At 35.2% G+C, this 22397-nt stretch overlaps 2 protein-coding genes across 18 annotated transcripts in view; both read left to right on the top strand.

Annotated features, from left to right (window-relative positions):
- The window catches only part of KrT95D (phosphofurin acidic cluster sorting protein KrT95D), a 298169-nt gene that overhangs the window by 67342 nt on the left and 208430 nt on the right, over positions 1–22397 (top strand). Inside the window, exon 1 of one of the 14 annotated variants that reach the window (XM_067761118.1) lies at positions 11268–11411. The exons of the other annotated variants lie outside the window; for them this stretch is intronic. Within the exon in view, the coding sequence (XP_067617219.1) occupies positions 11395–11411 (17 nt within the window). The 5' untranslated portion in view covers positions 11268–11394. Of the gene's footprint in view, positions 1–11267; positions 11412–22397 lie in introns of those variants that run through there. 14 annotated transcript variants of the gene reach the window in all.
- Positions 1–22397, top strand: part of LOC137237465 (uncharacterized) — a 45595-nt gene that overhangs the window by 20295 nt on the left and 2903 nt on the right. Inside the window, exons 1-2 of one of the 4 annotated variants that reach the window (XM_067761123.1) lie at positions 16923–18929; positions 21134–21889. In XM_067761123.1, the coding sequence (XP_067617224.1) occupies positions 21169–21889 (721 nt within the window). In that variant the 5' untranslated portion in view covers positions 16923–18929; positions 21134–21168. The other 3 variants (XM_067761121.1, XM_067761124.1, XM_067761122.1) reach the window with 3 other exon arrangements.

The raw sequence follows: 22397 nt of genomic DNA, 5'->3' as shown, positions 1-22397 counted from the left end.
AAAATTTTTTTGCGAATTTATAAAGTATTCCACTGCAAATTCACGTGCAAGAATTATTTTCCTATCTGGTGTCTAAGGTGGTTTTCGAAAGGTGGCACGCTAACTTCACATGAAGTTGGCGGTGCACCATAAAACAAATTTGAATTTTTTTTCTTGGAATTTATAAAATATTCCACTTATCTACGGAAAATTTGCGGAAAATTCGTGTGCAAGAATTATTCTCCTATCTGGTGTCTAAGGTGGTTTTCGAAAGGTGGCACACTAACTTCACATGAAGTTGGCGATGCACCATAAAAAAATTTGATTTTTTTTTTTTGGAATTTATAAAATATGCCACTTATCTACGGGAAATTTGCGGCAAATTCGTGTGCAAGAATTATTTTCATATCTGGTCTAAGGTGGTTTTCGAAAGGTGGCACACTAACTTCACATGAAGTTGGCGATGCACCATAAAAAAAATTTGAATTTTTTTTTTTGGAATTTATAAAATATGCCACTTATCTACAGGAAATTTGCGGCAAATTCGTGTGCAAGAATTATTTTCATATCTGGTCTAAGGTGGTTTTCGAAAGGTGGCACGCTAACTTCACATGAAGTTGGCGGTGCACCATAAAAAAAATTTGAATTTTTTTTTTTGGAATTTATAAAATATGCCACTAATCTACGGGAAATTTGCGGCAAATTCGTGTGAAAGAATTATTTTCCTATCTGGTATCTAAGGTGGTTTTCGAAAGCTGGCACGCTAACTTCACATGAAGTTGGCGGTGCACCATAAAAAAGATTGGAATTTTTTTTTGGAATTTATAAAATATGCCACTTATATACGGAAATTTGCGGCAAATTCGTGTGCAAGAATTATTCTCCTATCTGATGTCTAAGGTGGTTTTCGAAAGGTGGCACGCTGACTTCACATGAAGTTGGCGGTGCACCATAAAAAAGATTGGAATTTTTTTTTGGAATTTATAAAATATGCCACTTATCTACGGGCAATTTTCGGCAAATTCGTGTTCAAGAATTATTTTCCTATCTGGTGTCTAAGGTGGTTTTCGAAAGGTGGCACGCTAACTTCACATGAAGTTGGCGGTGCACCATAAAAAAAATTTGAATTTTTTTTGGAATTTATAAAATATGCCACTTATCTACGGGAAATTTGCGGCAAATTCGTGTGAAAGAATTATTTTCCTATCTGGTGTCTAAGGTGGTTTTCGAAAGGTGGCACGTTAACTTCACATGAAGTTGGCGGTGCACCTTAAAAAAAATTTGAATTTTTTTTTTTTGGAATTTATAAAATATGCCACTTATCTACGGGAAATTTGCGGCAAATTCGTGTGCAAGAATTATTCTCCTATTTGGTGTCCAAGGTGGTTTTCGAAAGGTGGCACGCTAACTTCACATGAAGTTGGCGGTGCACCATAAAAAAATTTAAATTTTTTTTTTGGAATTTATAAAATATGCCACTTATCTACGGGAAATTTGCGGCAAATTCGTGTGCAAGAATTATTTTCATATCTGGTGTCTAAGGTGGTTTTCGAAAGGTGGACGCTAACTTCACATGAAGTTGGCGGTGCACCATAAAAAAAATTTGAATTTTTTTTTTTGGAATTTATAAAATATGCCACTAATCTACGGGAAATTTGCGGCAAATTCGTGTGAAAGAATTATTTTCCTATCTGGTATCTAAGGTTGTTTTCGAAAGGTGGCACGCTAACTTCACATGAAGTTGGCGGTGCACCATAAAAAAAAATTTGAATTTTTTTTTTGGAATTTATAAAATATGCCACTTATCTACGGGAAATTTGCGGAAAATTAGTGTGAAAGAATTATTTTCCTATCTGGTGTCTAAGGTGGTTTTCGAAAGGTGGCACGTTAACTTCACATGAACGCCCTTTTAAAATACTCATTAACACCTTTCGTTTGATACCCATATTGTACAAACAAATTCTAGGGTCACCCCTGGTCCACCTTTATGGCGATATCTCGAAAAGCCGACCACCTATACAACTACCACCACTTTCTTTTAAAACCCTCATTAATACCTTTAATTTGATACCCATATCGTACAAACACATTCTAGAGTCACCCCTGGTCCATCTTTATAGCGATATCTCGAAAAGGCGTCCACCTATAGAATTAAGCCCACTCCCTTTTAAAATTCTCATTAACACTTTTTTTTTGGAATTTATAAAATATGCCACTTATCTACGGGAAATTTGCGGCAAATTCGTGTGAAAGAATTATTTTCATATCTGGTGTCTAATGTGGTTTTCGAAAGATGGCACGCTAACTTCACATGAAGTTGGCGGTGCACCATAAAAAAAATTTTAATTTTTTTTTTTGGAATTTATAAGATATGCCACTTATTCACGGGAACTTTGCGTCAAATTCATGTGCAAGAATTATTTTCCTATCTGGTGTCTAAGGTGGTTTTCGAAAGGTGGCACGCTAACTTCACATGAAGTTGGCGGTGCACCATAAAAAAAATTAAATTTTTTTTTTGGAATTTATAAAATATGCCGCTTATCTACGGGAAATTTGCGGCAAATTCGTGTGAAAGAATTATTTTCATATCTGGTGTCTAAGGTGGTTTTCGAAAGATGGCACGCTAACTTCACATGAAGTTGGCGGTGCACCATAAAAAAATTTTAATTTTTCTTTTGGAATTTATAAGATATGCCACTTATTTACGGAAATTTGCGGCAAATTCGTGTGCAAGAATTATTCTCCTATCTGGTGTCTAATGTGGTTTTCGAAAGATGGCACGCTAACTTCACATGAAGTTGGCGGTGCACCATAAAAAAAATTTTAATTTTTTTTTTTGGAATTTATAAGATATGCCACTTATTCACGGGAACTTTGCGTCAAATTCATGTGCAAGAATTATTTTCCTATCTGGTGTCTAAGGTGGTTTTCGAAAGGTGGCACGCTAACTTCACATGAAGTTGGCGGTGCACCATAAAAAAAATTAAATTTTTTTTTTGGAATTTATAAAATATGCCGCTTATCTACGGGAAATTTGCGGCAAATTCGTGTGAAAGAATTATTTTCATATCTGGTGTCTAAGGTGGTTTTCGAAAGGTGGCACGCTAACTTCACATGAAGTTGGCGGTTCACCATAAAAAAAATTTGAATTTTTTTTTTTGGAATTTATAAAATATACCACTTATCTACGGAAATTTGCGGCAAATTCGTGTGCAAGAATTATTCTCCTATCTGGTGTCTAATGTGGTTTTCGAAAGATGGCACGCTAACTTCACATGAAGTTGGCGGTGCACCATAAAAAAAATTTTAATTTTTTTTTTGGAATTTATAAGATATGCCACTTATTCACGGGAACTTTGCGTCAAATTCGTGTGCAAGAATTATTTTCCTATCTGGTGTCTAAGGTGGTTTTCGAAAGGTGGCACGCTAACTTCACATGAAGTTGGCGGTGCACCATAAAAAAAATTTAATTTTTTTTTTTGGAATTTATAAAATATGCCACTTATCTACGGGAAATTTGCGGCAAATTCGTGTGAAAGAATTATTTTCATATCTGGTGTCTAAGGTGGTTTTCGAAAGATGGCACCCTAACTTCACATGAAGTTGGCGGTGCACCATAAAAAAATTAAAATTTTTTTTTTTGGAATTTATAAGATATGCCACTTATTTACGGGAAATTTGCGGCAAATTCGTGTGAAAGAATTATTTTCATATCTGGTGTCTAAGGTGGTTTTCGAAAGGTGGCACGCTAACTTCACATGAAGTTGGCGGTGCGCCATAAAAAAAATTTGATTTTTTTTTTTTGAAATTTATAAAATATGCCACTTATCTACGGGAAATTTGCGGCAAATTCGTGTGAAAGAATTATTTTCATATCTGGTGTCTAAGGTGGTTTTCGAAAGATGGCACGCTAACTTCACATGAAGTTGGCGGTGCACCATAAAAAAATTTTAAATTTTTTTTTTTGGAATTTATAAGATATGCCACTTATTTACGGGAAATTTGCGGCAAATTCGTGTGAAAGAATTATTTTCATATCTGGTGTCTAAGGTGGTTTTCGAAAGATGGCACGCTAACTTCACATGAAGTTGGCGGTGCACCATAAAAAAAATTTTAATTTTTTTTTTGGAATTTATAAGATATGCCACTTATTTACGGGAAATTTGCGGCAAATTCGTGTGCAAGAATTATTTTCCTATCTGGTGTCTAAGGTGGTTTTTGAAAGGTGGCACGTTAACTTCACATGAAGTTGGCGGTGCACTATAAAAAAAGTTTTGGAATTTATAAAATATGCCACTAATCTACGGGAAATTTGCGGCAAATTCGTGTGAAAGAATTATTTTCCTATCTGGTGTCTAAGGTGGTTTTCGAAAGGTGGCACGCTAACTTCACATGAAGTTGGCGGTGCACCATAAAAAAAATTTGAATTTTTTTTTGGAATTTATAAAATATGCCACTTATCTACGGGAAATTTGCGGCAAATTTTGTGTGAAAGAATTATTTGCATATCTGGTGTCTAAGGTGGTTTTCGAAAGATGGCACGCTAACTTCACATGAAGTTGGCGGTGCCCAATAAAAAAATTTTTAATTTTTTTTTTGGAATTTATAAGATATGCCACTTATTTACGGGAAATTTGCGGCAAATTCGTGTGCAAGAAATGTTTTCCTATCTGGTGTCTAAGGTGGTTTTCGAAAGGTGGCACGCTAACTTCACATGAAGTTAGCGGTGCACCATAAAAAAAATTTGAATTTTTTTTTGGAATTTATAAAATATGCCACTTATCTAAAATTAAAATTTTTTTTGGGAATTTATAAAATATGCCACTTCTTTACGGAAAATTTGCGGCAAATTCGTGTGCATGAATTATTTTCCTATCTGGTGTCTAAGGGGGTTTTCGAAAGGTGGCACGCTAACTTCACATGAAGTTGGCGGTGCACCATAAAAAATTTGAATTTTTTTTTTGGAATTTATAAGATATGCCACTTATTTACGGGAAATTTGCGGCAAATTCGTGTGCAAGAAATATTCTCCTATCTGGTGTCTAAGGTGGTTTTCGAAAGGTGGCACGCTAACTTCACATGAAGTTGGCGGTGCACCATAAAAAAAATTTTAATTTTGTTTTTGGAATTTATAAGATATGCCACTTATTTGCGGGAAATTTGCGGCAAATTCGTGTGCAAGAAATATTTTCCTATCTGGTGTCTAAGGTGGTTTTCGAAAGGTGGCACGTTAACTTCACATGAAGTTGGCGGTGAACCATAAAAAAAATTTGATTTTTTTTTTTGAATTTATAAAATATGCCACTTATCTACGGGAAATTTGCCGCAAATTCGTGTGCAAGAATTATTTTCTTATCTTGTGTCGTAAGGTGGTTTTCGAAAGGTGGCACGCTAACTTCACATGAAGTTGGCGGTGCACCATAAAAAAAATTTGAATTTTTTTTGGAATTTATAAAATATGCTACTCATCTACGGGAAATTTGCGGCAAATTCGTGTGCAAGAATTATTTTCCTATCTGGTGTCTAAGGGGGTTTTCGAAAGGTGGCACGCTAACTTCACATGAAGTTGGCGGTGCACCATAAAAAAAATTTTTTTTTTTTGGAATTTATAAAATATGCCACTTATCTACGGGAAATTTGCGGCAAATTCGTGTGCATGAATTATTTTCCTATCTGGTGTCTAAGGGGGTTTTCGAAAGGTGGCACGCTAACTTCACATGAAGTTGGCGGTGCACCATAAAAAATTTGAATTTTTTTTTGGAATTTATAAAATATGCCACTTATCTAAAATTAAAATTTTTTTTTGGGAATTTATAAGATATGACACTTCTTTACGGGAAATTTGCGGCAAATTCGTGTGCATGAATTATTTTCCTATCTGGTGTCTAAGGGGGTTTTCGAAAGGTGGCACGCTAACTTCACATGAAGTTGGCGGTGCACCATAAAAAAAATTTTTTTTTTTTTGGAATTTATAAAATATGCCACTTATCTACGGGAAATTTGCGGCAAATTCGTGTGCAAGAATTATTTTCCTATCTGGTGTCTAAGGTGGTTTTCGAAAGGTGGCACGCTAACTTCACATGAACCACTTATCTACGGGAAATTTGCCGCAAATTCGTGTGCAAGAATTATTTTCTTATCTGGTGTCGTAAGGTGGTTTTCGAAAGGTGGCACGTTAACTTCACATGAAGTTGGCAGTGCACCATAAAAAAAATTTGAATTTTTTTTGGAATTTATAAAATATGCTACTCATCTACGGGAAGTTTGCGGCAAATTCGTGTGCAAGAATTATTTTCCTATCTGGTGTCTAAGGTGGTTTTCGAAAGGTGGCACGTTAACTTCACATGAAGTTGGCAGTGCACCATAAAAAAAAATTGATTTTTTTTTGGAATTTATAAAATATGCCACTTATCTACAGGAAATTTGCGGCAAATTCGTGTGCAAGAATTATTCTCCTATCTGGTGTCTAAGGTGGTTTTCGAAAGGTGGCACGCTAACTTCACATGAAGTTGGCGGTGCACCATAAAAAAAATTTAATTTTTTTTTTTTGGAATTTATAAAATATGCCACTTATCTACGGGAAATTTGCCGCAAATTCGTGTGCAAGAATTATTCTCCTATCTGGTGTCTAAGGTGGTTTTCGAAAGGTGGCACGCTAACTTCACATGAAGTTGGCGGTGCACCATAAAAAAATTTGAATTTTTTTTTTGGAATTTATAAAATATGCTACTCATCTACGGGAAATTTGCGGCAAATTCGTGTGCAAGAATTATTCTCCTATCTGGTGTCCAGCTAACTTCACATGAAGTTGGCGGTGCACCATAAAAACAATTTGATTTTTTTTTTTTTGGAATTTATAAAATATGCTACTCATCTACGGGAAATTTGCGGCAAATTCGTGTGCAAGAATTATTCTCCTATCTGGTGTCCAGCTAACTTCACATGAAGTTGGCGGTGCACCATAAAAACAATTAGATTTTTTTTTTTTTTTGAATTTATAAAATATGCTACTCATCTACGGGAAATTTGCGGCAAATTCGTGTGCAAGAATTATTCTCCTATCTGGTGTCCAGCTAACTTCACATGAATTTGGCGGTGCACCATAAAAACAATTTGATTTTTTTTTTTTTTGGAATTTATAAAATATGCTACTCATCTACGGGAAATTTGCCGCAAATTCGTGTGCAAGAATTATTTTCCTATCTGGTGTCTAAGGTGGTTTTCGAAAGGTGGCACGCTAACTTCACGTGAAGTTGGCGGTGCACGATAAAAAAAAGTAAATTTTTTTTTTTCGAAATTATAAAATATACCACTTATCTACGGCAAATTCGTGTGCAAGATTATTTTCCTAGCATGTCTCTAAGGTGGTTTTCTGAGGGTGGCACCCTAACTTCACGTGAAGTTGACGTGCCACTCTGTATTTTCTAAAATATGGCCCCGTCAAATTTTTTTGTTTCACGGATAAATTACGGCAAATTCACGGCAATTTTTCGAATAGGTAATTTTTTTCCTCATAAAAGTTGTCTTGCCAACTTCAGAAAGGTAGCTATAACGCCATAATAAATTCTTATTTTGTGAAATCTTTCTCAGAAGTTTGCTGTCTTTAGATTGCTGTACAGTTGCTCCACTAATACACAGGTAATACACTAAGGCCAGAACCATGTGCGTAGATTTCTGCGTAATTGAGGATATTATATATTTAGATACATTCCGATTTAATGGTATACTCCAAGTACGATAATCTTTTGTTTTTCAAAAGTTTTTAATTAAATTTTTTGTCATTTCGATTCTCGCACTATCCGCCATTTTATAGTCTAACCACATGAATAGCGTCCTTTTATAGCACGCGGTTGAGTTGTGGGGAAAAACGAAATTGACGCGACGACGTTACAAAACGAAGTGAAGCTGTAAGTTTTAATTGATTGACAGAACAGCTGATTTGTGTTGATATTAGATAAGATACTTTTATATTGGTTGCGCAAGACGAGCACGGGTCCGGCTCGTGTAATATATTACATTTGTACTAAATAAGTACCCTGCTTCCACTTCCGAGTTTGGTTTCGAATTCAATTCCGATAAAGCCAATTTGTAAGTTTCGGTGCCGGTAAACTCATTTCCGTTGCATCCTTAGTATGAAATGGTGAGGCGAGCAAAATAGCGCACCACAAATTACTTATTTAAGCACGAAGTAGTTTATATACTTTTGCTTTTCGATTATTTGCTCGTGTGCATGCATGCCTCGATTTGTTTTTTCTGTGCTCATGAGAGTAATATGTATATTGAAAAAAAGTCAATACCACACGAATACATTTTCAGCACAAATTTAATGCTGGGGTGGCTTGTATATGTAAATATGTACCCAAGAAAAAATTGCATAAGCGGTTTGTAAGCAATAAGGAATACGATAGCAGCGCTGCTTACTCATAAAATACATTTACTAATTCCAAAACATTTTTTGAAACCAAATCTTGCATCAATATAAGTAAGGTTTTCTTTATATGTAAGTCAAGGCCACGGCCAACTATTAACGCAATGTGCCAACTCATTTGTGCCTAAGGCCGTTTTCACCTAGCTAATAGTATTTTCCAATTGAAAATGTTACCATGAAAGGTGCTGACATTACATAAGTTCGTCCATGCCCACAGTAAAAATATTGGATTTTTCATCGCAAAACAGAACTTAAAACTAACCACTTTGCCACAGTTCTGCTGTCGAAACATTTTGTGTATGTATATTACAAGCGACAGTCAATTTATATACAAAAGTGCACCTAATTAAGATCAATAAAAATTACTGTTAAAAAATGTTATTTAAAACATTACACCAACCTGCCAATCGGCTACCATTTCGTTTTGAGAAGGGTAGAGTATGCTGCACTTTTGTAGGATTGCAGTGCATAATTTTTTAAAACGAACGAGTCACCGTGTTAAAATGGGCTGATTAAAACAAAGAATTATAGCAGACCTGCCATTATGCAAAATGAATGCAACATAAGAAAAGAAATCGCCATAAATTAGAATTTAACTGGAGTAAAGCAGTCTATCAGATAGCTTCATTTGACATTTTCGTTTTCACAATCAGCTAAGCAGCTGACTTTTGTTTACACTTCTTTCTCGCACTTAATTGACAGCATGGCATAGAGAAAGCAAGAATTGTGATAGTTTATAGGCTTGGCTTTTTAATTTATGTATGTGACCATGAGCTTGTAAAAAAATTGTTATAGATAAGTGAATAACTAAAGATGGTCAAAAAAAATTTTGTTTGGCTACACATTTCATTCAAATCAGTGAAAAGTTAAGTAACTTGACGCGTTCCACTGCGTAGCTATCAATTTTATAATATGTCTTTCAACAAATTCTTTCATTAAATTTTCATTCAATTTGCGGCCGCCGTGGTGTGTTGGGTTGAGAGTATTTGAGACGGCGGTTTAAGTTATACTTTGTTTCCATTTATAGCTTTAACAGTTATCTCTTGAGGTTTTTTGACATTTAGGATCAGGAGAGCCAGTTAAATTTTTTTATTATTTATTTAATAATTTGGGAAAAAATTAACAACGTGACATCAGGACGGACAAGGCGACAGCTGTTTCGATTATACCTTGCAAATCTCTTCAAAGCCTTTTCCCCCGGGAGTGGGATTTGAACCCGCACTTCTACGTCATGCCTTAGTTGTTGTAAACTTTATCCCAATTGCCTTGCTTGCATATTTTATTCTTTTTGCACAGTACATACTTTGTATGTAATCATAAGTTAAAGTTATGCTTGTTGGTAAGGCGGTTTCAAAGAAACTGGTATTGTTTTTGATTTTGTTCTATTTATAGAACCACAAAGAATTAACCACTGTTGTCTATTTGTACGAATTAAGCGTTGCCGTTATTGCTTTAAATGTATGAAAACATTTATTTGAAGCAATTTTTAATTTATAATTTATTTAATTTCGATTATACCTTGTAAATCTCTTGAAAGCCTTTTCTCCCGGGAGTGGGATTTGTTTGCTGCCACAAAATAGTCGTAACTGACAAGCGGTAGTTTAAATCGGTTTCCACCTGGCTCTTCCAGCGGAGTAGCGCCGCCCTCTTCCTCTGCTTCCATAGGCGGATTTGGAAATACATACTACATTTTCAAGTGTTTGGCAAATCAAATAAGCCTTACTATCATCTTATACAAAGTTCTATTTTTTTGGTGGGTATACTTACATATCTATCATGTGTATATAAAAAGAGCAGAGTTTTCGTGTATGCATATATAAAGCTGTACGTAGTTTTTGAAGAGAATCGTACATCGGTGAGCACTCTGGATAGATACAGAATTGTAGTTGAGTGAGTAATTTAACAAATGACACACGTGTTTTTTACGAACTATTTCTTGGTTTTTCATGAATTATTTGTGCAAATATGTATTTGAAAACATAAAAAAGCAGGTTTTTACATTTTAAAGTGATAAAAGTGATTTTTTTGATAAATAAACAGTACCTAACTAGAATTTAATAACACTCTACTCTGCACACCGAATCTACACCAAGCGAAGCGTTTAAAATGGAAAATAGCTTTTATAAAGTACGCAAAGAAAATAAAGAAATTGAATGTCTAACATGTGGAAAGAAATTATCTGGGGTGAATGCGCATAATATGAAACGACATTACAGACTAATGCATCGAATGGATATACCTTTTGGGCGTAGAAGAAGGAAATTCAATGAGAAGGGCGAAGTGGTGGAGCCTGATTATAATAATATAAATGAAATATACCTAAAAGAGCTAAAAATTAAGCAAAGTGAATCCAGTGAAACACTTTATGCTAAAAGGCTTCTAGAACTTAAAGATTCGGAAAAATTTATAAAACATAAAGAACTTAAAAGAATGGAATGTCTTGTTTGTGGCAAATATTTAAGTGGTTTATCCATTGCAAATATAAAACGACATTTCCTTTTAGTACATAATACACAATTGGAAACTAAAAAACGTAAATATCAAGATGAGACGGCGGACGCTACAGCAAATATAAATTGCATGGCGAATAATGAAGAAGATAATAGTTGGGAATCTTTAGATTCTTATTCAGAAAAAAGACTAAAGTTAAACGACACTGCGACATCAAATAATGTTTCAACAAATATAGATTTTAACCGATTTTTAAAATGCTGCATTGGTTTAGTAGCAGTTAAAGGTATATCTGCCAGCATATTTGATGACGATGAATTTTTCAAAACACTAATTGCGCCACAAGAAGAAAAATTCGGTACAAATCTCAATTCGGATGATATATCAACATTATTGCAACGTTCTAGTGCAACAGCACGTGATGTTATCATAAGTAAATTGAAGAATAGAATTATATCGCTTAAATTGGATTTAGCAACGGGAATGAATAATAAAGTACTCAACATTAGTGTACTGTACATTGATCACTTCATGATATGCCACAATACTTTAGGTAAGTAAAAATGAATATTATTACATTATAGCCTCAATTTGTCCCGCAAAAGTCTCAAATTTATGGTATAAATCAAGGTTACCTTTTTTTTAAACTTTGTTTAAAGTCGCGAAAGTTTGAAATTATTCTTTCAAATAAATAATATTATTGACAGTTGTCAAACAAAACATAAACTCAACTCAATACTCTTAGTATCCACATTAAAAAAATAAATGAAAAGTCCGCATAAAAAAAGGCTGAAGAAAATATCGTTTGTCAAGTACCTAGCATCCAACTCTTAAGAAAACTTCTACTCTCACTCTCTCATGCGTCTCATTATTTCATCAGCATTTCCTGTAGCAAGAAATGGCCTCGAACTACAGTTGATTGTTCATTGCATTGTAAACAATGTTTTTTCGTTTCCAGGAAACGGCCCTGACCTAAATCTGTTGTTTTGACTTCTGTATCAATTATTCAAAAGCGGTATTGAAAGATTTTACTCCTACGAGGATTGCTATTTATATTTTGAGCCTTGGCAACACTAATTGTTTGCCGGTGCCATTTGACGTTTTCAATTGAAAGTTTGACGTTTTTAAGCCTAACCTTCTTCAGAAAATTTTGACATTTGAGCACAACTTGTGTTGTTTACAGTAACTCAAAAATTGTATCTCAGCGAAAAAATGGAATTAACTCGTGAACATTTTCGTGCGATGATTTTTTACGACTTTCGACGTGGATTATCAGAACAGGAGTGCTTTGAACAACTTACTTCCACTTTTGGTGATGAAGCCCCATCCTTTGCCACTGTGAAACGTTGGTATAGTTAACGAATTCCATCGTGCCCGCCGTTCGCTCAGGGACGAAAGTCGTGAAGGTCGTCCAATATCAGTTGTTGTGCAACAAAACATTGACAATGTGCGCGAACCTATATTGCAAGATCGTCATACGACTTATCGTGTGATTGAGGCATCCCTGGGCATTAGTATGACGAGCATCAATAAGATATTGCATGCACATTTAGCTGTGAAAAAAATTTGTCCGCTTTGGAGCCCGCATAATTTGACAAAAGCTCAATCCTCAATACCTCAATGTGAGTGGAAAAAGTCCTACGAAAATTGGTCGCGTATTTTTCATATTTTTTTCCACACTAATTTTTTTCCCACTGCAGAAGGTTGCTCTGCGCAGTAATACATTTCGTATAGCCGGTGTTGGACCCAACCAGTGTTCCGCGCAGAAATACTATTGATTTTAGATCGTTCCGTTTTGTTGAGAAGAAAACATTTTGTTTTACAACACATGAGAAAAGTTTTGAGGCTTTTGATATTTTTGAGATCGGTCAATAATTGTCTACATTGTTCTTATTACCAATTTTTAAATTAGGTGCCGTCGGCATCAGTATGTAATGACATATTTATTTTCCGCCATGCTATGAATGATGTGGAAATATCATTCATAGCATGGCGGAACGATACAAGGTGGCAGCATGGTGACATACATACAAACATAAATAAAAATTCCATGTACTTTGTTTTTGTAAATTCGATGGACAAATGTCAAAATCTTACTGCGTCGGAAGTTGATGTATCAAATCAAATAAAAAAAGTGTATAATCAGCTGTCCCATGCTGCCACCTTGTATCGTTCCGCCATGATTCATAGTGAACTCAAGACTACTGAAATCGCGAATAGAGCTTCGAATAGAGATGGAACTTTTCTTTTAGTAGTATTTGTTTACTTGGAGACGTTTGAGCATAGAAATCACGCATCAAATGTTTACTGCTTGAAGTACAAACTGGAACTTATTGAGTACAGGCTTTACTGAATTTCTGTCGCTGCGCTCACTTGACATGTTGGAAAGGTTACTTACTTACTTAATTGGCGCTTAACCGTCTAAACGGTTATGGCCGTCCAACAAGGCGCGCCAGTCGCTCCTTCGCTCCGCCAACCGGCGCCAATTGGTCACACGAAGGGAGTTCAAATCGTTTTCCACCTGGTCCTTCCAACGGAGTGAGGGCCGCTCTCTACCTCTGCTTCCATAGGCGGGTTGCGATAGAAACACTTTCTTGGCCGGATTCTTTCATTCGCATAACATGGCCTAGCCAGCGCAGCCGCTGCGTTTTAATTCGCTGGACTATGTTAATGTCTGCGTATAGCTCGTACAGCTCATCATTAAATCTTCTTCGGTATTCGACATCGCCAACGCGTAGATGTCCATAAATCTTTCGAAGAACTTTTCGAACACTCCCAAAGCCGCTTCATCTGCTGTTGTCATGGTCCATGCTTCTGCCCCATATAGCAGGACGGGTACGATAAGTGACTTGTAGAGTATGATTTTCGTTCGCCGAGAGAGGACTTTACTTTTCAATTGTCTACCTAGTCCAAAGTAGCATTTATTGGCAAGATTGATTATTCGCTGGATTTCAGTGCTGATGTTGCTAGTGTTGATGCTGGTTCCCAAATAAACGAAGTCTTTTACTATTTCGAAATTATGGCTGCCAACAGTAGCGTGGTTGCCAAGGCGCGTATGCGCTGACTCTTTGCTGGACGACAGCAGGTACTTCGTTTTGTCCTCATTCACCATCAAACCCATCTTTACCGCTTCTTTTGGAGTAAGCAGAACTAACAGCGCGGGTGTTTAGGCCGATGATATCAATGTCATCAGCATATGCCAGTAATTGCCCGCTTTTATAGTATATTGTTACAGTGCGGTTAAGTTCTGCAGCTAGTATAATTTTCTACAGCATCAAATTAAAGAAATCGCACGATAGGAGGGTCACCCTGTCTGAAACCTCGTTTAGTTTCGAACGGCTCGGAGAGGTCCTTCTAAATTCTGACTGAGCTGATGGTGTTGCTCAACGTCACGAAGTCAGAAAACGGATTCACCTCATCAAGTAATGACTCTGCGTTTGTATTATTGGCCTTATTGGCGCTCATTGGTCACACCAATGTATTTGTCGATGTAGTCCTTCCAGCGGAGTGGGGGCCGCCCTCTTTCTCTGCTTCCATAAGCGTGTTCTGATAAGAATACTTGTTTGGCCGAAACATCATCTTTCATGCGCATAACATGACCTAGCCACCGTGACCGCTGTGTTGTAATCCGCTGCACTATGTTGGTGTTTCATTAAGCTCGTACACCTCATCATTAAATGTTATCGGTACTCTCCGTCACCGACGCGTTCATGCCCATAAAACTCACGAAGAGCTCTTCTCTCGGACACTCTCAGAGCCGCCTTATCTGATGATGTCATGGTCAATGTTTCTACACTATATAGCAGGACGGGCACAACAAGCGACTTGTAGATCTTGATCTTTGTTTGCGGAGAGGGACTGTTCTTTTCAATTGCCTACTCTGTACAAAGTAGCGTTTGTTGGCAAGTATGATTCTTAGATGAATTTTTTTAAGTTTGGATGCTTTAAGTTTTTACTCAAAAATAAACAATTGGGATTCTTTCAGGATAGTTTTGTTAACATCTCGGGATCTTTAGGGCTTAATTTCGGCAACAGTATAAGATAGTTTCATATAAATTTATACAGTATGGAATGGTTTGGTATTGTTTCTCCATTATTTTCGTAACCTTATAAACCCATGCTCGTGATCATATTTTTTTGGCACTTAAACGCCTAACGGTCTGAGGCACTAGCAAAGCCGAAACGTGATCAGGTGAAAAAACTATAACATAACTATTGCAAACTTTCCCCGTAGATCCTTAGTTTTCACAAATACCATTCATTTTATCCACTTCAAAAAAAAAAAAAAAAAAAAAAAAAAGAAACACGACACAAAATATCACATTCAACTGCAATTGCACCACTTTAACAATTTTCCGTAATACTTTAATAGATATTGTACAGTTGGATAAAAGAACAACTGATGTAAAAGACATAGTAATGAATTGCCTCGAAAACTATGAAGTCAACAAGGATCAAGTATATTGTTACATGGCTGAGGTCACCTCTAGGGTTGGTAAAACCAAAGACGACAAGGACAATGATAAGGAAGACACAAAGGAAAAAGCCAGCAAATCCGGAAACAAAATGAACAATGTAAAAGAACTATTCAATGCCCTAACTACGGAGTTCCATGAAGTAAAAAGCGCTAACAGCATTATACAATTTACTGTTTTTGAAGTTTTATCAGAAATAAAATCAAATATAAATCAACATAGAATTTTGGTAAAAGAATTGCAAACAATATTTGATGGACTTATATTAGATAATGCAACGAATTGGCTTTCCACATATAAAATGCTAGAATCTCTGCTAAATAATAAGATATATCTAGAGGAAGATTACGCTACACAAATGGATAACTTCGATAATAAATTGGATTGGAATTTTATAACAGGTCTTCTCACATCATTAAAACCGCTAGTTGATCTAAATAAGCAATTGAACAATGAACAATATATTTTTGGTGATTTTTATAGAGATTGGTTGAGTTGCGAAATTGAATTGGAAGAACTTTTACCAACCTCAGTGTATGCTCGTCTATTTATACAATCGATGCAAAAATATAAACAAGAACTACTACAAGATGAAAAATGTCTAGCTGCGCTCTATTTAGATCCACGTTTTAATTTTTGCAATTCGGTAATGCTTAGCGAAGAGCAAAAACGCAAGGCCGAGGTAAAACTGAGAGGAAAATGTGCATGGCTATCACGATTTTTGACCATATTGACTATTAACATTTCTGGCAGTCGATTTTAATCTTTTAGTTTGTGACTTTCGGCATGGAACACTTATTCCTAGTGCATTTATTTCTTTCAGTAGTTGATTTTGGTGCGGATTTGAAATTTACTCGTCCGAGTAGTTTTAATATAACTGTTTTGCTAAGTATCGAAAAAGCAGCCAGATTTTCTGGTGTTATAGCTGACAGTGTATAAAACGACTTTACAGAAATGTCGAACGTCAAGAATTGAAAATGTTGAAAAGATTTACTATGTTTTCACTTTTAAATTTATTTATTATTAATTGTAATCTTTTTAACAGGTGCATTTAATTAAACAATATAAAATAATACATACAATATTCAATAATCAAACTCAAACCTTGATGACAACAGTGAATGATTCTGAAAATTCCACGCCATTGTTACAAACAATTAAATCTGAAGACGAGCCGTCTACTTCGAAAAAAGCTTATGACAAATTAACTCAGCGCATCATGAATTTATCTGCTAATCTTAACGATATAGATGAGCCTCAACGAAACTTTAAACAGAAATTGGTTACTTTGTTATCGACAAAAGTGATGGTTCCACTTGACACAAATGTTCTGGACTATTGGAAGAATACGAATTTTGATGCGGACATTACTGGCATATTAGAGGCAGCGCTTACAGTACCAGTAACCCAAGTTACAATAGGTAGAGCAGCAAATGCATTGTGGTACTCCAACGAAGATCTAATTGATCGTGATCTTTTGCTGACAAAATATAATTTTAAAGAAATCAATGCAAACTATGTAGAGTTGCAATGAATTCTTTTTCTTTTTTCTGAGAATTAAATAAAAGGGTTTTCATAAAGTTTCACGAGATCTAAGTTTATTCGCTGTTATTTTTTGGTGTTTACATTTTACTTTAGGCTGTGCGATTAATATAAATTCTTTGATCCCCCAGCGGGTTAGGGAGTCAGAATATACCGGCGGTAGGTATGCTTGTCGACTAAAATACCAGATTCAAGGGGTTGTGTAGCGCAACCCTTTCAGGTTGCCAGCGCAAAATATAGCTTCTCCATGCCCAATTGTCAACCTCACCTATCCGTGGCGAATCCTCTTTCATTAACAGCCGGGGCTCTGGCAACCACGAACTCCTCATGGATCTAGGGGGTGGGAGGGCGTTATGGCCAAGAAGGTCTCATGTGGTCATAACAAATCGTTTCCGAGATGGTCGGGCTTGGTACCGGAACGTAGCGGATCTGCATCCGGCAAAAGACCATCAACATCAATAACACTCCCCAGGGCCTTCGGGGAGTGTCCTTATCGCTACAACAACAACATAAATTCTTTGATTAATCACTTTAATTAATCACTCAATTCTAATTTTCATTTCATCAAAGCTCAATTGAAGTAATACGTTTTATGTTTAATGAAAAAAGCAAATTAATAAAATAATTGATACGATTATTCCCTTAATTTGTTTTTGATATCTTTGAATGGATTTATTACATTTCTTGGATTAGCGATAATGCATTGATAATTTCGAAAATACTGCTGGAAAAGGTGTTGATATGTGTCTCTTGAACTCTACTTCAATTTCCGAATGAGCTCCCATTCTAATTTCGGTTTCGGTTAACTCACTTATTTCTTTACATCCCTAATATTTAATATTGGCCCGAGCAAAATAGTGTATCAGCTGTACCTTACAAATCACTTCGTTGAACACGATGAAGGTTGAATGCTTTTGCTTTTCGATTATTTGCTCGTGTGCATGTCTCGAACAGTTATCTGTGCTCATGAGAGTATAGATATACCTATATTGAAAATTGTGGAGACAACACGAATATATTTTCAACACACAGAAAATGCTCTATGGGCGCCGTGTATACACACGTATTTGCAAAGTTACACAGAAAGAATTGTGTAAGCAGTTGTAAGCAATAAGAATAATTCTACGTCATACGTTTTATCATACATGTAATAATACTCCTTATATTGCTAGTACAATATGCACGCAATGAGTTTTGAATTCGAAATCGGAAAAAGACAGCCTACATAATTTATTTCATTGTACCAGCAAAAGTGTGACCAGAAAAAAGTTCGATTATTGATGCAAAACCAAAAATATTTAAACGGCAATTTATCGTCACTCTGATGTTTGTGAGTGTACCCAGTCTGTAGTAGCAATATAGATGCATTACATACGCGTTTTATGAGCTAAGCAGATACAATCCGTCACCGCAAGACGTAAGCCATAAAATTGTAGATTCCATTTTAAAATAATAATAGTATGTCAACTAATAACATTTGAACACCAATTTTCAAAGGCGCGTACTGTACCTGGTAAAAAACAAAGTACGACGTATCTCCACGTCACATACCCTAATTAAAAAAAAAAAATTGCCAGAGTATGAGGGATGCACGACTGATACAGTATACCCCACTTTCTTTAGGAATCAATCGAACAATTTTTTGTGCAGGGACTGATTCTTTGGCATGTAAGGATTGGTTTTGGGACTTGAGTAGCTGCCAGTCTTGGGCATTAATACAGGAAAATTGGCCAAATGAAATGAGCCTTATATAAGGTGAACTTATGCTTTTGGTAGAGTGGAGATGCTCGTGTAAGCACATACAAACATGTTTGGAGATTTTCAAGAGAAGCGTTCGCCAGTGAGTGCTGTTTATGTGATAGATACACGAGTGTAGTTGAGTGAGTAATTTTGCAAATGGCGCATTTATTTTTCAAACAACTTGTTTATATTTCCTGAATAAGTTTGTGCAAACATATATAAAAAAATAAGCATCAATAGTAAGCAAGAAATGTTTCGTTTTTCAACAAATTAGCGGCAAAATATCAGCTAAGTAACATTTCGATCAATGAAAAGTAAGTAAGTTTTTACGAAGGTGCTTCGATAAGTTAACCTAGCGAAGCACTGAAAAAATATTGATACAAATTTTCTTTACGTCGGCTAAGCCACCTTCCGTTCAGTGAAGTGTAAGTTTTAACAAGGGTGCTTCGCTAACTTCATGTCAACATAGCGAAGCATGTTACTTTTTGCAACTAATAAGAAACTAAATAAGATTATAATAAATATAAATCACTTGTGTGTCTTCTTGAGAATACAATTAGTTGCTTATTAGTTGAAAAATAGATATTCTGCCACTGTTTTTTAAGTGTTTTTTATACTTCGCTAATTTTATGATAGTCAGCTGATCCTTCCTAAACTTTACTTAACGAAATTTGGCTTAGTTGGCATTTTGCCGCTAATTAGTTGCTAAAGATTTTATTTTTTTTTTCAAATATGTTTAGTTGTTTATTTTTGACTGCTTCGTTAACCTAACGTGAACTTATCGAGCTACCCTCTTAAAAAAGTTAGTTACGCTTCACTAGCCGAAAGGCGACTTAGCTAGTTTCTGCCGCTAATTAGTTGCAAAAAGAAACGTTTTTTACTTTTTTTCTTCCTTTTATATGAAACTATTAAAGTACCCTCGTAAAACATTTTCGCGTAAACTAATAGAAATACGGTTTACTTGATATTTTGGCGCTAATTAGTTGCTAATGATTACGGAGGAGAAAAAACGTGTCCCTCTTTTTAAATGCTTTGTATGGATGCTTCGTTAAGTTGACATGGGGTTAGCGAAGCATCTTCGTTAAAACTGACTTACACTACCACCACAAATCTAGCATTTGGCTTTAGGGCTTTATTGTTGCACGGTTTGTTGTCGGAACAGTTTGTGTTTCTCTACTGTATTTTAACTTGTAAAAATAGTGTACGGTTTATTTTGTGGAGTGCATAGAAAGTTGATAAAGGTAAGTGAGTAATTTCTTAATAAATAATATGTGAGTTAAATAAATTTTATAGCGGACACCAGAAAGTGGAATACAAGTTATATTTTAATAGGTAGGGAAACAATTTTTACTATATAAGTAAGTTATACATTCTGTTTTTTGTTTGCTTCAACTCTTTTTATGTAAGCCAATATATTTTTAATTGAATGAAGATTATGAAGTTAAAAATTAGGATTTAGTTTACATTTTCTGTAATTTTTGTTGGACATATTTATTAACAAAATGTTTAGTTATTATTTATTATTATTTGTTGTTACTCGTATGTTTTATTTTATTTATTGATGTAATATTTTATACAAATGAAGTTTCTGTGCCTCTCGTACAATCTCAGACTAACAAAGTTACTCTTACCCTTGAAAATATGGGACTGTAGGCTCATGGTGGGCGACTGCCATGTTTTTAAATTAGGTCTAGTCAGTGATGGCAGTGAAAATGCGGGTTGGAGGAAGAAGCGTTCGAGCTCGTTTTGTGCTCATGTCCTTCGATCGTGCCCTGCGCTCGGCCAAGTCTTTAGCTATAAGGAGTGTAACAGTAACGAGATCTAGAACAGCAAGAAGTATAGGTCCTAGAACTTACACTCTTTGCCAAGAGGAGAGAGTTATTTTATAATATAGGTCCAGGGTCCGTATCGTATTATACGATTCGTGATCGAACTAAATTTTTTATATCGCATTAGCATTGAAATGGTGATCAGTATTGAGGTAATACGTGAAATATAGGCTGCAAGTACTTATTAGATCATAATTGTTATCATTTTTATAAAAAGCTTAACAGAGTCATATTTACCATTTGAGTAAAAGTGGTTTTTCATCGTGATCGTATAACACGATACGAGCCCTTGTTTCTGATAGGGTTTTTCAGCTTGGTCGTTGAGTAAACTTCTGGTAACACTACGAATTATTTGAGATCCTCACAGACCGGCCAGTTCAACCTAACCAATTCTAACTTTATATTTTTTTTATTTCTCATATATTTATATACTTTATTCGCTTATGTATTTATTTCATTATATTCTTTATTTATTTATTCCTATGCCCACTAATATTTTTTTTTTATTTGATTTGAAAGTATATTTATTTTTATAAATATGTATATTTATTTATTTAGTTCTTGTGTATTATAATACATTAAAAGACAATAACGAAATTTGAATTTTATAACGCAACTATATTGCAATCTAGCTTAAACTTTGGGGAGCATATTTCACATTGATCTGAACGCGATTTTTATTTTCACAGCCACCTTATTCTCAGCTCAATATTAAAACTAAAAAATGCCTCCAGGACGCCCACCTACCATTGATAATTTACACATTATTGAAGCTGTGCTAATGCACAAAGATGAAATAATTGCTGATGAAAAAATAAAGTCTCTTGTTCCAAAAACACATTCCGTGTGGTCGAAACTATCTGAGAAATTGGGTGATCGAATAAAACCATGTTCGATATATTCTTACGTGGTTAATGACAAATTTTCTTTGAGAACATTGTTGTTCAATAATACCGAAAGTAGTTTATTGAAGAATGAAAACGAAATTGTATCCACTACTAATGAAACACTTCAATCATTTTATCGAAATAATGAAGAAGATAATAGTTCAGAATCTTTTGATACTTATTCAGCAAAAAGACTAAAGCTTAACGACTCCACAACTGTAAATAAAGCTTCATCAAATATAGATTGTAACCGATTTTTAAAATGCTGCATTGGTTTAGTAGCAGTTAAAGGTATATCTGCCAGCATATTTGATGATGATGAATTTTTCAAAACACTAATTGCGCCACAAGAAGAAAAATTTGGTACAAATCTCAATTCGGATGATATTTCAATATTATTACAACGTTCTAGTGCAACAGCACGTAATGTTATCATAAGTAAATTGAAGAATAGAATTATATCGCTTAAATTGGATTTAGCAATAGGAATAAACAGAGAAGTACTCAACATTAGTGTACTGTACATTGATCACTTTAAGATATGCCACAATACTTTAGGTAAGTAAAAATAAAATTTATATATTTGAAAATTAAGCTTTCATTTCCCGTGTTCCAAGAAGTCATTTACAATTTTTGAAATTTGGACGCTAGAATTCGAAACACTATTTACGATTTATTACTACTTTTTACTATTTCTTACTACTTCTTTCCCATAGTACTACTTAGGCTGATAAAACTAATGACTCTGCAAGATCAAGTACTCCTCCTTCTGCATTTCCCCAACTCTTCTGCAGATCCTCTTCTGCTGTCCAAGTTATTTCCCGAATCCTTGGCAGGTCCCCTTCTGCTGTCCAAGGTGTTTATGAAAATACTTCCTAGGTCTTATGATTCCTTTAACTTATTCTTCGCTTTCACATGTCAACACACGGGGGCTATCTCCCAAAAGGGTATACTGAATATTTAATGCTATTGTGAAGCCAACAGTCTGCTTCCTTAGTTTGGTGGCCGAAGACCACACAAAGAACAGCAATAACAAAACTAAGCAAACTGCATCGACTAATTTGTA

This window comes from Eurosta solidaginis, chromosome 1 (assembly GCF_040869045.1).
Source record: "Eurosta solidaginis isolate ZX-2024a chromosome 1, ASM4086904v1, whole genome shotgun sequence".
NCBI lineage: Eukaryota > Metazoa > Arthropoda > Insecta > Diptera > Tephritidae > Eurosta > Eurosta solidaginis.
This window is presented reverse-complemented; position numbering and strand designations above follow the sequence as displayed.